The sequence below is a fragment of the Castanea sativa genome, chromosome 11 (assembly GCF_040712315.1).
Source record: "Castanea sativa cultivar Marrone di Chiusa Pesio chromosome 11, ASM4071231v1".
In the NCBI taxonomy this organism is placed as follows: domain Eukaryota; kingdom Viridiplantae; phylum Streptophyta; class Magnoliopsida; order Fagales; family Fagaceae; genus Castanea; species Castanea sativa.
The window spans coordinates 52,661,407-52,680,265 of record NC_134023.1 but is presented as its reverse complement, the minus strand read 5'-3'; the positions used below and the strand labels follow the sequence as shown (position 1 = coordinate 52,680,265).

Below are 18,859 nucleotides of genomic sequence, written 5' to 3'. Positions count from 1 at the left end.
AACACTATAGCAATGATAGCCAAGAATTCCCATATAGCTCCAACCCGCTTCTTATATTGAGGCACATGATTTTCACATTAGGTTGTATGGGACTCCAAGACGTGTACATGTTTGTCGTTACCCTTGAAACACGTTTTATATGTACCAGTCAGCTTGGGGTTGGGGGAACTGAGTGTGATCTATGAGTATGACCATTGAGTGAAACCAAAATTTAATGAAGACAGAGAAAAAAGAAAAGTGAGCATTATTGTATACAGTAACTAATTTTAAATTTAAAATGATGTAACATTATATTGGCTTTTTATATTTGCAAAGGGTTAAAACTTTGTCAATTATTAAGAGTATCTACATCAGTGGAGCCAAAATTTTAACTATTTGACACCACAAAAGTTACTTTATATATTTTACCTATACACATGCTATAGCAGTGGATTTATTTTAGCTTTCAACATAATAAAATAATATAAACATCACAATAAAATAAGATATCCACTACAATAAAATAAGATATCCACTACATACAACCATTACAGCCACACACACAACCGGACAGGAAATAATTTTTTTTTTTTTTTAGCTCTAAGCTACAGTGCACATCTATCTCTATGGATGTGCACTGTAGCAATAAAGTTAAAAAAAAAAAGTTTTATCTCCACTGCTGTATGGTTATTTTTGTGTTTTGGTGGAGCTAAAATAGCTATATAGCTTTTTAGCTCCATTGCTACAAGTGCTCTCGGTGTTTGGGAGAGTAGTTTAAGTTACGTTGTTTGGGTGTTTTTAATAAACATGTGGGTGAAAAAATGTGTGGAAATATGTGTAATGTTGTTTAAAATGTGTGAAAATATATTTAAACAAAGCTGCCAAACACCGCCTAAATGTTTATTATGACATAGACTTTCTTCATTTTATAAACAACTAGTGTTGGCTGCACGTGCAAGCCACGTGATGCCCTAGTAGTGAGAAAATTAATACAGATTTTGTGTGTGAAATCGTGAATTTTGGCTCATCCAATTTGACTATATTAAAAAGAAGTCTAAGAATACAACAAAATATCACAATATTTTCATAATATCTTCATTTTTAGGATCCGAATAGATATTTTTATTATATTTTATTTGAGAGAAATGTTACATTCATAACATTTTTAGAAAAATTCTAAATGAAAAGTTATTATTGGTTTTAAATTGATAACATTGTTATTGTTATTCTTAAAACATTTATTTTTAGTTGTGGTTGGTCACAGTCTCATATTTTATTATTTTATTTTAACTTGTAAGAAATTGATACTTCAATATTTGTAAAAATATTGTGAAATTTGTTATGTCGGTATAACAATATATATGCCAGCTTACATAAATATTTAAAAGGAAAAAAAAAAAACAAACCGATTACTGGAAAAAAAAAACATTTAGGCACGGTAGAAATTTATGTTAAAATGTTGTGGACTTAGCATTTTTTTTATTTGATCTATAAGAAACTGAGATCTCAACAATTGTGAAAATATTGTGATAATAATAAGTGTTGTAATATTTTCTCAAAACATTTATTTTCAGTTGTAGTTAGTCACAATCTCATATTTTATTATTTTATTTTGACTTGTAAGAAATTGACACATCAATAATTGTGAAAATATTGTGAAATTTGTTATGTCAGTATAACAATATATATGCCAGCTTACATAAATATTTCAAAAAAAAAAAAAAAAAAAACACAAACCGATTACTGGAAGGAAAAAAAAAAAACTTTAGGCATTGTAGCTATAGTGCCAGTTGAATAAACCAAAAGCACTATAGCTCCAGTGCTATCCATCAATAATAGCTTACTTATGATTTATTGTGAAATTAATGTTAAAATATTGTGGATTTAGCATTTTTTTTATTTGATATATAAAAAACTGAGATCTCAACAATTGTAAAAATATTATAATAACAATAAGTGTTGTAACATTTTCTCAAAATATTTATTTTCAATTGTGGTCACAGTCTCACATTATTTTATTTTTTTATTTCGACTTGTAAGAAATTGATACCTCAATAATTGTGAAAATATTGTGAAATTTGTTGTGTCAGTATAACAATATATATGCCAGTTTATATAACTATTTAAAAGAAAAAAAACACAAACTGGTTACTGGAAAAAAGAAAACTTTAGGCACTATAGAAATTAATGTTAAAATATTGTGGACTTAACATTTTTTATTTATTTGATCTATAAGAAACTGAGATCTCAACAATTGTAAAAATATTGTGATAACAATAAGTGTTATAAATTTTTTTTAAAACATTTATTTTCAATTGTGGTTGGCTACATTCTCATATTTTATTATTTTATTTCGACTTGTAAGAAATTAACACGTTAATAATTGTGAAAATATTGTTAAATTTGTTGGGTCAGTATAACAATATAAATGTCAGCTTACATCAATATTTAAAAGAAAAAAAAATACAAACCAATTACTGAAAAAAAAAAACTAACTAAACCAAAGCACTGATGTAGCTACAGTGCTACAGTGTATTGTGATAACAATAAGTGTTGTAACATTTTTTTAAAACATTTATTTTCAGTTGTGGTTGGCTACAGTCTCATATTTTATTATTTTATTTGGACTTATAAGAAATTGACACGTCAATGATTGTGAAATTTGTTGTGTTAGTATAACAATATAAATATCAGCTTACATCAATATTAAAAAAAAAAACACAAACCGATTACTGGAAAAAAAAAAAAACCAATCTCATATTTTATTTTATTATTTTATTTTGAGTTGTAAGAAATTGACACGTCAATAATTGTGAAATTTGTTAGGTTATTATAACAATATAAATGTTAGCTTACATCAATATTTAAAATGAAAAAAAAACACAAACTGATTACTTGAAAAAAAAAGAAAAAGAAAAAAGAATTACTAAACCAAAATACTTTTGCAGCTATAGTGCTGCATAGTGTTTTGCACTGGATGCACAGTGCTTAAAAAAAATAAACCGATTACTGAAAAAAGAAAAAAAAAAAAAAAAAGACTCACTAAACCAAAACACTGTTGCATCTACAGTGCTGCACAGTGTTTTGCACTGGATGCACAGAGCCAAAGCATTGTGCACACATTCACTCTTTTATGTATAGAAAATGGAGAGAATCTTTCTTCCTATCAAGATAGGGGTTTCTTGTTAAAGTCCTTTCTTGCTTTCCTAAAACGGTGTTTGCTATGTAATATGGTCAAGAGAAGTTCTATATCTATAATATTTTTACAACATAAATTTTAATTAAAATCCACTATTGAAATTACTTTATTGCCCACCTATAACAACTTAACAGTTAGAATTTATTTTAAAAGTATTGTAAAAATGTTATAAACATAGCATTTCTCATGAATTTAAAAGCATTTATGTATGCCCAACTATGAATTCTAAATATATAGTCATAAATAACAACGATAGGATAAGAATGATTATAATGAAATGTTTAATTCATACAATTTCTCTTATAAATTTTATAAGAGAGTTTGTTAAATAAAATTATAAATGAAAAGAAAAAAAAGAGTTAGCTTATATTCCATTTGTTTTGAAGTAAAATATTTTACCGAAAATTTTTATTGGTGTTTGTTATAGGTAAAATGTGGTCAAATTTGTAAAATATTTTTTGTTGACAATAAAATCCATATAAAAAGTTGTAAAATGTTTTACATTAAAAATTTTGGTAAAATATTTTACAAAAACATAGAGTGACTTCCTTCACCCCATTAAGTGGCTAGGTCATTAGTCTAGTGGTCGGAGTTGTTGTTTTGATGATTAGTGCTGGCATTTCAATGGATGGAGGTGTTGCTTTAGCAATTGGTTTTAGGGTTCGATGCTTAGAGCCATTGCTTTGGCGATTGATTTTAGAGGTCCAGTGATCGATGTTGGTAGTCTGGTGAATACAGCCGCCATTCTAGCGATTGGCTCTGGCGGTCTAGAGGCTGAAGTTGCTATTCTGTTGACAATCGGGTCATCGGAGACACACTTTGGTAGCGGTCATCAAAGCCACCGTTCTTGTTGCTAGTTTCGGTAGTTCGATCATTGGGCCTCTAACACTAGTGGCTCCGATGGCTAAGTAACTGATTTTGGCGACTTGCTTGAAAATTTTTACTTGTAATACTAATATCTAAAAATATTTATATTCAAAATAAAATGGAATGTTAGAAAAAGAAAAAAAAAAAAATTAACTATGCATGGAATAGAGGAGACATAAAAATCATAAGGGTCATATCTAAATTATGGTGCCAACTACTGATAAATGCCTCACTATTATTTTTTATCCAAACGTGATAGGAAAAATAGAAAGCTTCATATAGCATCTAGAAAATATATGAACCAGCTTTATTTAAAATATTAGTAAGCAATAATCACAAGAGGATCCGTGGCGCAATGGTAGCGCGTCTGACTCCAGATCAGAAGGTTGCGTGTTCGATTCACGTCGGGTTCAATTCCCTTTCATCCTCACCTCTTTTTATTTGTAGCTTTCAGTTTAATATTTGGTGAACTGAGAATCCAACTTTTTTGTAGGTTCCCACACACTGTTCCTCTTTTAGTTTAATATTGGTGAAAACCGAGAATCTAACAAGCATAATATCATACAGGGTGGTACTCCTTTAGAACCTCGGGTGTATCACACTTTATTCTTAAAAAATTACCTATTGTCTTCTTTCATCTAAACTGGACCAATAGTATTTCTGTCCTCACATGGATACATGAAGGGAGTATCTCACATAAATGCTTGCTTCACAAACATTAGTCACAACAACTGAACCCAGATTAAACTATCTTACAAAGATAGAAATTTTAGAAAGGATTGCATATAAGTTATAACAAATGAGAGCAAATTTTATGGGGAGAGAAGTTTTGCAGGTTAAATGGTTAATGGCTTAAGAGTGTTTTTCACTCACATGCATGATGCCCTTGGAACCACTTGAAATCTTTTTCAGATCAATAAGCATAATTCACTTGGAACCTTTGAAGATCCCTTGGAAAGACACTAGGAATATTGCACTTACTATTAGAGGCACTTGGAAACACACTAAAAATAATGCTCTTACAGTTGGATGCACTTATATAGTATATAGTGCCTGTAATTATATACTTGCTATTGGACATTTTAGCCTTTAGTCAGCCTAACAGATGATAAGGTGTTTCTAGTTGGTGGCCTCTTGACTCTCAATAGTTATGACTTATGACTTATGAGAGATAAATCACACATTGTGGGATTAAGAAGTATGTAAGTAACTATTAATAGAGTATTATGGCATCATTTTTTTAGATTTGATAGCTCTGCATCAAGTAGAGCTCTTGGGTCACTTCAATCTAATGTGAAAAATGATGAAGAATTTAGTATAATGGATACAAAGAATGATTTGAACAATTAGAATATCCCACACAGTGCCAATTGAGGTGTAAATACAAGTTTCTCGAAATTCTCTCTATTATGTGATTACTCAGTTAAAATTGTACAACAAACAATTTCTCTACAAAATGAACTTGAAAAATTACAACTATTTCGAAAATAAAAATTAAAAGATACCATCAAGAATGAAACATTTTATATATTGGATTAGTACAAGTGAAAATTAAGCCTCCAACAGGATAATGATTAAATACAGACATTTTATTATAAGATGCTAGACATTCAAATTTTCAGAATTGCATAAGTTACCATGGCAACTCATTCAATTCTCATTGTTGATGTACAAGCATGGCTATTTGGATCATGAACACCTATAAAAGAAAGATAGTGCTTATTGAGGGCACCAATGTGGTGACGATGCTAGACATTTAAGCTTTTAGAATTGCATAAGCTTCCATGACAATTCATTCAATTCTCATTGTTGATGTACAAGCATGGCCATTTGCATCAAGAACACCTATAAAAGAAAGATAGAGCTTATCAAAAGGCACCAATGTGGTGTTGGCCTTAGGTTCTCCAACACCTAAGTTAGACTTTCATTTTTTTGGGTGATAAACTCAAAGAATTTTACAGAATTATTAAATATGAGTGTGACTTTTATGCAATGTAGAACCCTCTTCATACATGATTGCTTAGGTGTTCTACTAGGATTATCCCTTTAAATTTGCTTACCAACATACTAAGAATTCTTTAAATCAACGTCATTCCTTGTCAACCATATAGTTTTTTCTCTGGAATTAAATCTCTTTTTTCTTTATGAGTCTCAATTTTTGTTTTTTGGTTGAGTCTCTATAAGTCTCGATTGATAGGACTCTATGACTTACTCGGTCACGTCTCATGTGTTTGTTAAGCTTGCCGATTGAGGTTAGTTGCCATATGGGACAATACTCTCTAATTAGGCAAGTTAACTCATTTGAAATGCGAAACTCAATCATCACTGATTGATTATTCTTTTCTTTTTTAACCTAGGCCTTACCTGCTATTGAGATAAGTACCAACTTTAGTATGTTTGGAACGGAGGGAGTGGAGAGGAGAGTAGAGAAAAAGGTGACTGAAACACCTCTCTCCTCATCTCCCTTCATCCAAACATAGGGTAATTCTAAGTATATTAGCCATAATTCTAGTGACTGCTAACAGCAATTTAACTTCCAACATTTGGTTATCAACCACATCCCCTTGAAAATTGTTACTTGGCCAAAGTTTCTTGGTGACAACCACCTTCCCTTTGATCTTTAAGGAGACATGCATGTATCTCATACTATAGATATGTTTTCTTGATGGTAAGGGGCACTATAATCATTGTATACCCGAAAAACCAAAATAACTAGAGGAATAGTGAGTTGGATATCATGTGCAAGAATTTTTTTTTTTTGATAAGTAACGACAAAATTTTATTAAAAAATGAAGAATAGCCAACCCGAGTACATTGGGAATGTACTATGGGGGCATAAGTCAAAAACCAAGATTACAACGATCAAGTAAAACAGGAATGGAAGAACAAGAAAAATGACAAAGAACCACACTCCAATCTAGGAGAGTGTGTAAGAAAGAAGACTTAATCTCTAGAATAGAGCTTTCACAGCCCTCAAAGCATCTCGCATTCCTTTCGCGCCAAACACACCATAACACGCAATGAGGCACCATTCTCCACAGCTCTATATTTCTATGTCTTCCAAACTTACCTTGCCACGACTCAAACAACTCAATAACCTTTTGTGGCATAACCCACTAAATTCCAAACAAGCAAAACACCAACGACCACAGCTCACAAGCAATGGGGCAATGAAGAAGCAGATGATCCACCGACTCACCACAATTCTTACACATATAGCACCAATTAAGAACAATCACACGTCGTTTACGAAGATTATCTGTTGTTAAAATCTTACCCAAAGAAGCAGACCACGAAAAGAAAGCTACCCTTGGAGGAACCTTCGATTTCCAAATTAACTTCCAAGGGAAGGATAAGATGCTATGAGGGAAGAAGGAAAGATAGAATCCTCTAACCTCAAAACCTCTATTCCTTGCTGGCTTCCAACACAACCGATCCAGACCCAATCCCCTTACCGACGAAGAGTAAACCATATCCATGAAACAATCAAAGGATTCTTGTTCCCAATCTTGTGGAGGACGACGAAATTTAGCATCCCAATGAATCCTCCCACCAGACCAACACATAATCTCCGCTACTGAAGAATCCTTTGTTCTACAAATACAATAGAGCTCTGGAAAAGCCTCTTGGAGAGTACGATCTCCGCACCATACATGCTTCCAAAACTTCACTCTAGTACCATCCCCTACCTCATACCGAATTAGTTTAGAAAAACTCATCCAACCACTCCTAATATGTCTCCACAAACTAACGCCATAAGCACTGGTCACCTTTTTTGTGCACCAACCACCCCAATCATTCCCATATTTCACTTCTATGACCCTCCTCCAAAGAGCATCGGTCTCCAATCCATACCTCCACAACCATTTCCCTAACAAGGCAGCATTAAAACTCCTCAAACTTCTAATACCCAACCCTCCAACCTGCATCGGTTTACAAACCTGAGCCCAACTGACCAAGTGTAATTTAGGGTCACCATTAATACCACTCCACAAAAAATCTCGTTGTATCTTCTCCGTACGATTTGCCACCTTCCCAGGTATAGGCAGAAGGGAAAGAAAATATGTAGGTAAGGAGGAGAGGGTACTTTTAATAAGAGTTACCTTTCCCCCCTTAGATAGATACAACCTCTTCCACCCTGCTAATCTCCTTTCCATCTTCTCCAAAATAGGGTTCCAAATTGACAATTCCTTAAACTTAGCTCCTAATGGGAGCCCCAAGTATCTCAAAGGAAGAGAGGATTGCCTACAACCCAACATCCCCACCAAAACATCCATATTGTCGACCACCCCTATAGGGACCAACTCAGATTTCCCCAAATTAATCCTTAAACCTGAGACCTCCTCAAATCTAGCTAGGATTGCTCTCAAACACGCTATATGCGTAGGATCAGCATCACAAAAAATAAGAGTGTCATCAGCAAACAAAAGATGAGACACCATCACCGAGTTACCAGCTGTATTACCTACAGAGAAGCCTGAAAATTGACCAGTCGTAGCAGCCACTTCCAACATACGACTCAAACCCTCCATAACAATATCAAATAGCAACGGAGACAAGGGGTCCCCTTGCCGAATCCCCCTAGTACTACCAAAAAAATCAAAAGGACTACCATTGATCAGAACGGAGAATTTAACAGTAGCGATGCAACACTTTATCCATTTCCTCCATTTCTCTGAAAACCCACATCGCTGAAGCATATACAGTAAGAAACCCCAACTCACGTGGTCATATGCCTTCTCCACATCCAACTTACACAACACTCCTGGAACACCTGACTTCAATCTACTATCAATACATTCTGAAGCAATCAAAAAGGAGTCCAATATCTGTCTACCTTGCACAAATGCATTCTGGGAATTAGAGATAAGCCCATGTGCCAGCCTTCTAAGCCGATTGGCCAACACTTTAGAAATAATCTTGTAAATCCCGCCAACTAAGCTAATAGGGCGAAAATCCTTAATCTCCACAGCATCCACCTTTTTGGGAATAAGAACAAGGAAAGAAGCGTTCAGGCTCTTCTCAAACACAGCCTGAGTATGAAAATTATGGAACACTGCCATAATTTCAGCTTTCAAAATACACCAGCAAGACTGAAAGAACGCCATGGAAAAACCATCCGGGCCAGGAGCCTTATCACCCTTAAAATCACTAATCACCCCAAACACCTCTTCCTCATCAAATGGCCTATCTAGCCAAAGTGCATCCTCCTCCGAGATACAAGAGAACTCCACATCATCTAATAAAGGTCTCTGAGCCAGCTTCAAAGATATAACTGCCTATAAAAATGAGAAATACCACGTGCTATAGCCTCACGATCTGAAGACAATTCTCCATCCACCATGAGCCTATCAATGGAATTAACTCTTCTGTGAGAATTAGCTATACGATGAAAGAATTTGGTATTCCTGTCACCTTTTCTAATACAAAGGACTTTAGACTTCTGCCTCCAACATATTTCCTCCATCAAAGTAACCTTTTCTAATTCACCCCGAACTCTCTCCAACTCTAGCCTTTCCTCCACAACTAAAGCTCGACTATCCTCAATCATCTCTAAATCATTAAGCTCTTGCCACAATTTTCTCACCCGATCCTCAACATTTCCAAAATCCTCCACATTCCATTTCTTCAAATCAATTTTCAACAGCTTCAGTTTAGTGGCCAACACAAAACTTGGAGCTCCTCGGACATTATAAGATTCCCACCAACCGCGCACCCTCTCCACGAATCCCTCCTCTTTAAGCCACATATTCTCAAATCGAAACGGGCTCCTACCTCTCTGAAAAGAACCACCCTCAAGAACAATCAGGAAGTGATCGGATAACAACCTAGGCAAGCGTTGTTGAGATACAGATGGAAACTTATCATCCCAATCTGCAGAAACAAAAACCTGTCCAGCCTAGCCTTCGAAGCAACTTCACGAGCATTAGACCAAGTGAAAGATCCCCCTTGAAGCGGAATATCCATGAGGCCTTGCTCAGAAATAAAATAGGAAAATTCCCGCATAGCAGTAGTAAAAGAGGTTACACCAGAACGCTCAGAAGGAAACCTTACCACATTAAAGTCCCCCCCCACACACCATGGGACATTCCACCAATTGTTCAAACCACATAATTCTTCCCACAAGAACCTTCTTTCACTCACAGAGTTAGGACCATAAATGCCAGAAAATGCCCAAACAAATTGATCTGTCACACATGTAAATCTACAAGAGACTGAAAATCGCCCCACAGCTTCCTCCTCTTTAGCTACAACCCGTGTATCCCACATCAGTAACACCCCCCAGAAGCTCCACAAGAGCCTAGATAAGACCAATCGACATGTGGCCCCCTCCACAAGCTATGAATCACAGCTCTAGTTATCAGCTCCATTTTAGTTTCTTGAAGGCAAATAACATCCGGCTTCCATCTCCGGACCAAATTTCTAACCCGAAGCCTTTTATCCCGATCATTCAACCCTCTAACATTCCAGGAAATAATCTTCAAATTCATTGATAAACCACCACAGCCCTCTCCTTACTGCGTTTCGTGGAACCAACCTCGGCATTCATAGAAGTCAATAAATTCTTCAACTCCCGCTGCCCTTTCTGCCCTGACCTGCCATGTTTCATTTGATCATTTACTGCCTTAAGCTTTTTATCCTTTTTCTTGGCCTCTATAGCCAGCAACAAACCCGTAATCTGCTCCTCAAAACCTTCCAACGAAGTGCCCACTGATTTTCTAAAAGCCTTAATCCGATTTGTTACCCATTGTGATAAATTATCACCATCAATCGACTCCATACACCCAACCCCCGGCTCAGCACTACACTCCAGTTCCAAGGGAACTTCTGTGGCCAGTGGTACCACAACTAAAGGCTTGCCACTACACTCCCAATTCATCGACCTCTCTTTAAAATCCCCCAGCTCCTCCTCTGCCTCCTTTACAATAGACCAAGAATCAACTAACCCATCACAGTCCTCTGCCCAACTAACCATCTGACCGTCATTGAAAAAAGAATCATTACCTGTTACTGTCTCTATATCAGTGGATGAGCCCTCCGACACACTTTCTGGAGAACGATATATAGATAACGGGAGCACTACTTGTCGACCATCCCGCAATTGGAGCATCCACTCTTTGGAATTACCCCAAGATTTTTCTAAATCACTGACCCATTCCCTAATAGTGACAGAAGGATGAAGTACCACCTTACCATCAGAAGCCTCCTGCTCCGTCACCCTTACCTCCGGACCAAATAAAACATCACCCACGTCCTTCGTCGTTGCTGGAGATGACGTCCTCTCCACCATCTCTTCTAACAGGTCCCCTGCAGACAACACCTCCTTCACCGGCAGCTCCACCGAAGGACAATTCGTAGCTACTGGTGCTGAAACCACCTCTCCGTCAGCAATGACCACATCCGTTGTCAATATCGGCATGTCAGGGACCTGGGTAAGCCAATTCGACCTCACCGGAATGTTCTGCCCACTTCCGCCAGCAATTTCCGTAGCTACTGGTGCTGAAATCACCTCACCTTCAGCAATGCCCACATCCGCTGTCAATATCGGCATGTCTGGGACCTGGGTAAGCCAACTCGACCTCACCGGAATGCTCGGCCCACTTCCGCCAGCAATTTCCGGTGCCGATGTGGAAGAAAACGAGCCCTTATTGACCATCGGAGCCACCGTCAGCCCACTTTGTGGTAAAGAGTCCATCGCCGAACTCACTGAGAGCACCGTAGCACTCGCACCCTTCGAGAATGAGCTCAGGCCAGGATCACTTGACTCTAACTTACCATCCTCAACAACTGGGTTCGTAATACCTGGGCTGGAATTATTTTCTGACTGCTTGGAGCAAGCCCCTGCCTCAAAAACAAGTGGGCTAGTCAATAATGGGCCTGAACAACTCTTAACCATACGGGCTTCGAAGGCCCATTATCCATTCCTTTAATCACAACCCGGCAGAAATATCCTTACGTGCCACCCACTTTACGCTTGTTTATCACCCCCCGTAACGTTGCCAAGACACCCGCCTCTTACCAAATTCATTTATTTCCACGAGTCAAACCTTTCCCTAACCGGCCGCCTCCTACTTTGACGCTCCTTACCGTAAACAACCCCATTCAAATTCAAATTATTCAATCTCGAATTTATTATGTTCCAGGATTTTCTCCTTAGACCAAGCATCCCCATTACTACCACGGAGACTCCCCTCCACACCACCCACGGCACACGGCATAGCATTAACGGCAAACAGCTGAAATGCCCACCGAAACCCAACTTCGTCTCTCGGAGGCTGCGTTGTGTTCTCCACCACATGAAACTTCCCTATCTCACTAATGGGGGGCTGGTGCAAATGCTTCCTTACTTGCACGTACGCTTTTACCGTTTCAAGAAAGGACCGAGAAGGATGAATCACTGAACCCGACTTAGCCTTGTACGGTAAAGCTTTTGACCCCAACGCATAATGAGAAGGTTCCAACGTTCTCCGTAATTCAATTCCAAAAGCCCTCCATCCTTGATGTGCCTTGCCTGCCGGAATAATGATCGATCTTCTCATCCCGCCAACTTTTAATTCTCATAACTAATAGAAATTGCCCAAACAGTTAGAACCCCGTTGCAGCCGTGTAGGCGATGTCTCCCTCCCTAGCGTGAAAACCGTTTGGGGGTTAACCCCAATCACCGTTTGTTCCAAGCTCTGCATTAACCAACGTGCTGCGTTCCTACCCATAAAAACTGAGTGCATGAAATACTTCCCTCGTTCAAAAATCTTAAGGGAGAAGAAGTTCCCCCCTTCCTCAACCACCAACTGAAACAACTTCGATTCAATAAAAAAACTGCGAAATCCACCCATATCGATCCAAACCAGAAAAGAAACATTAACCGGAAACAAAACTTTCTGACTAATTTGAGGTAGCCGGGCCTCTCCTAAATCCTAAAGCATGGGAACCACACTTACATCCCAGTTGTGAAAATTATGTCTCCATGTGCAAGAATTGCATGCTCTTCAAAATTCTCCTCCGATTTTATTTAACGGTTGGAATCTAGATCAAGCATCATTATGTGAGTTGATGGTGCTGTGTTAATTGGCCACTTGGAACATTTAAGGTGCAGTAGAAAACATTAACTTTTGACCAAACGGGACAAGAATTACCGCTTTCTCATTTAAGGTATAACGATTTGATAACAATCGACAATTCAGAAAATACTACAATTCAGAAAATACTGTTGCAAATACACTAACACACATGACACACCCCAGTAACACACACGACACACCCTAGACACACATTGCTTTTTAATTGAAATTGTGACTTCAAGTTATGATTACTTTAGTTAAAAACCAACCTATCTGTTATTATGTGTAATTACTAATTACCATTGCTCAAACAATCTGTCTTATATAAATATAAAAAGAGTATTCATGCATGTGGTCACTTTTCCTATTCACCTAAATCTTGTTATGCATGTTGTGAAACCATTGCTCACTTAAATCCTGTTATGCATGTTGGGAAACCACTCAAGTAATAGTGAGGATTGCTACTTCAAGTCTTCAACCCGTAACTCTTATAGCCTTACGGGCGTGGTGGACTATAAGAGCTTCTTGCTGGTAAGTCACACCATCCTGTGGGTGATATCAATTTTCTGTTTACACGCATCCACACAATGACCAACCTAAGAAAATGTAATCGCCGACAAAGTTGGCAAGGCAGATAATGGTTCTTATTATTATTATTATTATTTAATGGGCAGATAATGGTTGTTATCAATAAAATACAAAAGTAAATAAGTTCCGCTACAAATCAATAAATCATCACGCTCACACGATTCCAAAAGTCAGAATCTCCACCGATTCATACATGATAGTTTCCTACTTGTCCTGTTCCTCTTCCTTTTTTTTTTTTTTGGGATACTTGTCCTGTTCCTCTGAAACCAATGCATTTAACTGAATTCATTAATAAATGCAAGAATATACCCAGAATAACGAGCTGTGCTTTTTATATTTTAAAAACATATATAAATAAGATAAGGATAAAGAGGGCAGTATCGTAGGCTTTCTGAAATACCAATTAATTATCATTCAAGCTTGTGAATTCCGTGCTTTCTGGCTTTTAATATATATATAAAAAAATTATTAAAAAAAAAAAGAAGGTTGGGAATATTACACTTGACCTTTCAACACAACTTCGGCTTGATGAATTGAATGGAAAAACACGAATTTGGCCCCAACACTTACACAAGGGACCAGAGAGCTAAGGATGAGGAGGACATAAAGAAGTGGGACTTGCGTTCATGCTTTTAAGTCATTTGTGATCACTTATTGAGTGAATGAAGAACATAATAATGTAAACTCCACATTGGTTGACCATGGAAAAAGACAGTATGAAATTTTCTAATGAGGTGATAATCATTTTTCATACTTGTGAAAATAATCATGGGTAAAAAGGATAAAATGAAGTAAAAAAATAGATGATCAAACTAGGAAGATCCTGCAACCCACATCTTAGTCCTGGACAGGACCATCCTAATTTTCTAGCTCATACGTACTCCATGTTGTGCTCCTGAATGAAGGAATTCACTTAGAAATAGAATTAGAGATTGTAATGTCTCATCATCAGAGTGCTGGAAAAGATCCGAAGCTCATCAAGTGCTGATGAAGATTTTTGAGATAATGTCATTATGCAGCAGCAGGTAGCCAACTTTAGATGGATACATGCTTTAACAAGATACCAAACATTATCATCCCAATCAAAGCCATAGTTCTAACTTGTGAGTTGTGAGCTACTACCAGGACTAACCAAGTTGAGATAATGTCATTTACAGCTTCCTGTGAATCACGCATGTAGTTCCAGCCATGAGAAATTAGTTCTCTGAGGCCTAGCTAGTTTTGTACCCACTAAAATTAACATTCAAATTTAGGTCCCAGCGTTATAGAAAGCAATGACAGAAACCTAACTGGAATTCGAAAGTCCAGAAGGCTATTTAGTTGACAGATGGTCTTCACCAAATGAAACAAAGATGGCATCTAACCTCTATCAATTGAGAAGACAGCATAACCTCTGGCATTAGGATAAACACTTCTTTCCACCACACAAACACCATATTTGATACCAAAAGGAACATCATGCAGGACTAAGATAAGCAGGAACTAAACTATGTTCATAGGTAAAATCCAAGTACCTTTTTCATGTATTAAGAATATGAAACCGTTACAGCTTCTTCTAGTATCATATCAACGAAACATCTAAACCATAGCATTTACATAAGAGTATGCATGTTTCTATGAGTTTGTACATCTTCAAGTAGAGTTTAGACAGATTCATACTTCTATCAATTACCATCTGGTCTCCTACGTTTGAGAGCCACTGTTTTCACCATACCACATTAAGCATTAAAACAAAACATAAAACCCAATTCAATTATAGTTAGCACTCCTAGGATCTTATGCATAACAATCAGAAATAGCATTGGCAAAAGATATGTTCCAACATAAAAACTTTGTTCCTAAGCTTTGAATAAAAAAACACAAGAGTAAACACTACACATGATTACCGAAAATAAAGCTATTTCATTCACTGAAAATCAATGCTACAACTACAGAAATTTCCAAATTCTTCTATCTCTAGTGGCATGGAACCAAATGAAACATTGAATCAAAAAACACAAAGGGTAAACACTATTAATGATTATCGAATATAAAGCTACTACATTCATTGAAAATCAAAGCTACAACTACACAAATTTCCACATTCTACTATCTCTAGTGGCATGGAACCAAATTAAACATGAAAACTAAAAAAAAAAAAACCTAAGCAAACTCACATAATAATCGAGTCACAAAGACTAATACCCATTTGGCCTCTTGAACCAAGCAAAGCTCCCAACCCCCACAACTCTCAAATTACACAACAATTAGGCCATTTTCATAGCCGAATTCGCCAACATCTAAGACTCCGGTGAGGGAATTCTCTTGGGCTTCTTCTTCTTCTCCGATACCGCCTTGGCAAAGGCCTCAACAATCCTCTGCTGGGACTCGAGAATCATCTCGGTCCGCTTCATCTCCATCTCCATCCTCATCCCTTCAATCTCCCTAGCCATCTCCATCTTCATCTGCTCCACTCTCACAAACCCATCTCCCAATACTTTTATAGCCGAAACCATCTCGGCCACGGGGTCCCTCTCCCTCTCTCTCTTCCCCAAACCCGACCTCACCGCCGTGTTACACTCCCTCAAAACCCTAGCCCCAAAGCTCACACCAGAGCTAGAGCTAGGGTTAGGGTTTGAATTGAATTTCGGCTCAACTTTCGGATAAAACTTCGATCCAAGATGCGCTACGCTCACACCACTCGGAATCCGAATCCGAAACCCACTTCCTCCACCACTACCACCACCGCCACCACCACCACCACCGCCTCCGCCTCCGCCGCCACTTCCACCAATTCCATTATTCCTGTAAAATTTACTCATGTGCCTCATGTTCGACCCTCCATTCTTGAACTCTTCGTACAAATCCTGATCTTCCTCTTCGTCGTTCTCAACGTCGAGGCCTTCGTCGTTGTTATTGTCGTTTTCGTCGCTGTCGGAGTCGTTGACTCGAGGCTTAGCCGAAGGACCTTTCTCCATGGCGTCCATGCGCTTGAAATGGACCCAGGAGGAGATAAACCTCGAAACGGGCATGGATCTCGCTCTCTGCAGCTCCGTGCGGTACCGCTTCCGCAGCTTCTCCATCTTGTGACGGCACTGCACGGCGGTCTTGGGAGGAGACGCGGCGGAGCAGCGACGAGCGACCGAATCCGCCACCTCCTGCCAGTGAGTCGCCTTCAGATTCCCGCGCCGGAGCGAGTACCATTTCTCGCGATAAGAGTCGATCAGCGCGACGGTCTCGTCGTGAGACCAGCACGGCGGAGGCAGGCGGCGCGAGGCGGCGGTGGGCTGGGGTTGGGCCTGGGGCTGGGCCTGGATCGGAGTCTGGGTGGGGGTCTGGGGCTGGGCCTGGATCTGGGCCGCGGGCGGAGCGGGAAGAGGGAGCGGGAGAGGGAGAGGCACGGCGGTGGGTGGGCTGGAGGGGATCGGCGGTGGGGTGGAGGCGGTGGTCTCGACGGGAGAAGAGGAAGCAGCAGCAGCAGCAGCCATGATGTGTTGTTATTTGTTCAGTGGTTGTGGATGAAAGATAAGAGAGGAGGAGGCGTAAGGTAGCGAGAGAGAGAAAGAGAAGTTGTGGTGGTGGGAGGGGGAGTGGACATAATGGGGTTGAGGATGAGGAGGCGGCTGGTTTATGAGATCTATAGAAAAGAAGGATGGGAAGGGAGGCCACCGTTTAGGTGGAGGGCTAACGTGCGCCAGGGGGGGTTGTGATAGGGTGTGGGAAGTGGTTGGCAGAGGAAGTGTAGTAGGTCCACACACACAAGCACAAGCACAAGCACAAGCACAAGCACAAACAGAGAGGTGTCTGACTTTGGGGCCATTATTATCGCCATCAATTCGTCATGTTTTAACGTGTGTGTGATGTTAGTGTTACCCACCGTCTAGGGTGGGTGGGTGTGTGGGGGCGTGTGAGCGTGAGCGTGTGGGAGTGTGGGTGTGAGTAGGGTGGGGGTGGTTCTGACTTTGGGGTTTGTGGTTGAGGGGCGGTGTTGTAAATATTTGGGTTTTGCATTTCTTTTTTTTGTTGGTTTGATGATGTTGTGGGCTTTGTTGAGTTGTTGTTGTTGTGGATGTGGGTGTTGTGGGTGTGGTGGCTTCTTTGTTTCGAGTTTTGTTTGGTTTGACTGGGGGGACAAGAGATGGTGGTACTATCTCAATTAGTGGGGGAGTTTGTATTTATTGGACACAGAAAGAGAGAGAGAGAGAGAGAGAGAGTGAGTTTTTGAGACAAAGGTGAGAGCAACTTCAGGGTCTTTCTTGCGTTGGTTGCGTGTTCCAATAGAAAAAAATTGAGTGAAATTCTCACATGGGGATAGCTAGCTAGCTAGCTAAGCTAAAATTAGCCAGATCTCCAAGCCAGTTTACCCTTAGTTATATCGGCTTTCCAAAGTTATGAACCAACTTTTTGGAGTTTTTTAGTTTTGATTTGGAATGAGTTGTGTGAGCCAAACCGTCTCTGTCCCATCTCATGGGCTTTGAGAATAAAAAGTACAAGAGGCGTACACCAGCATTGGACCTGTGTATATTGCAAGGCAAGCCCAAATAAGTAAACACCTGACACTAGGGCTATCCATGGCTTGGTTTGGGACAAGTATGTGCTTGACCCGCATCTGACCCGTAAGGTTATTGGGTTGGGCGGTTCAGGTGACTATCGGGTGAAGTCAAAAACTATTGAAAATCGTCGAAAATCTCTTTAAATTTGGCGAGATCTCGTTAGATCCATCTAATATCCAATGAGATTTAGCCAGATTTGGCAAAGATTTCGTTGAATTTAAAGAGATTTCTACCAAATCATGTGAAGAATTTGCCAAATTTGGTATATCTCTGCCCAATTTAGTTGTTTTATTTGTTGAAATTTGTCACTTCCAGCTGAAAAAATCGTTGAAAAGCTTAAAATCATTGGACTTGATGTTTTTCAATTAGGTTGAGTTTCATAGGTTTTGGAGTATGAGACTGCAACTGACTCGCCAGCGTTGGGTTTTTGAAGTTCGAGACTCACATCCAACCGCCAAGGTAGTCGGATTGGGTGGTAGTGGGTTGGGTGGGTTGGTCGGGTGGGTAGGTGGGTTGGACACCCCTACTTGACACGATTTTGGCTAGAAGAGCCAAATTTACCAACTATTTTCAAAACCTATGATTGATAGTTAAGGGCTTGTTTGGTCATTGGATTTTTATTTTTTGTTTTCAAA

General features: G+C 38.8%; 1 protein-coding gene and 1 non-coding gene across 2 annotated transcripts; one reads left to right on the top strand and one right to left on the bottom strand.

Moving 5' to 3' along the window:
- The first annotated feature begins 4,386 nt into the window (after positions 1-4,386).
- On the top strand, positions 4,387-4,458 carry TRNAW-CCA (transfer RNA tryptophan (anticodon CCA)). The gene has a single exon. It is a non-coding gene; the product is annotated as a tRNA-Trp (tRNA).
- An 11,224-nt stretch (positions 4,459-15,682) lies between these two features.
- LOC142617385 (uncharacterized) lies at positions 15,683-18,031 on the bottom strand. Its single transcript, XM_075790212.1, has one exon. The coding sequence runs from the start codon at positions 17,157-17,159 to the stop codon at positions 15,972-15,974; it is 1,188 nt and encodes a 395-aa protein (XP_075646327.1). The 5' UTR covers positions 17,160-18,031; the 3' UTR covers positions 15,683-15,971.
- Positions 18,032-18,859: the final 828 nt, after the last annotated feature.

Coding starts and splice junctions, on each gene's coding strand:
- LOC142617385 (XM_075790212.1), bottom strand. CDS start 17,159: ATGGCTGCTGCTGCTGCTGCTTCCTCTTCTCCCGTCGAGACCACCGCC.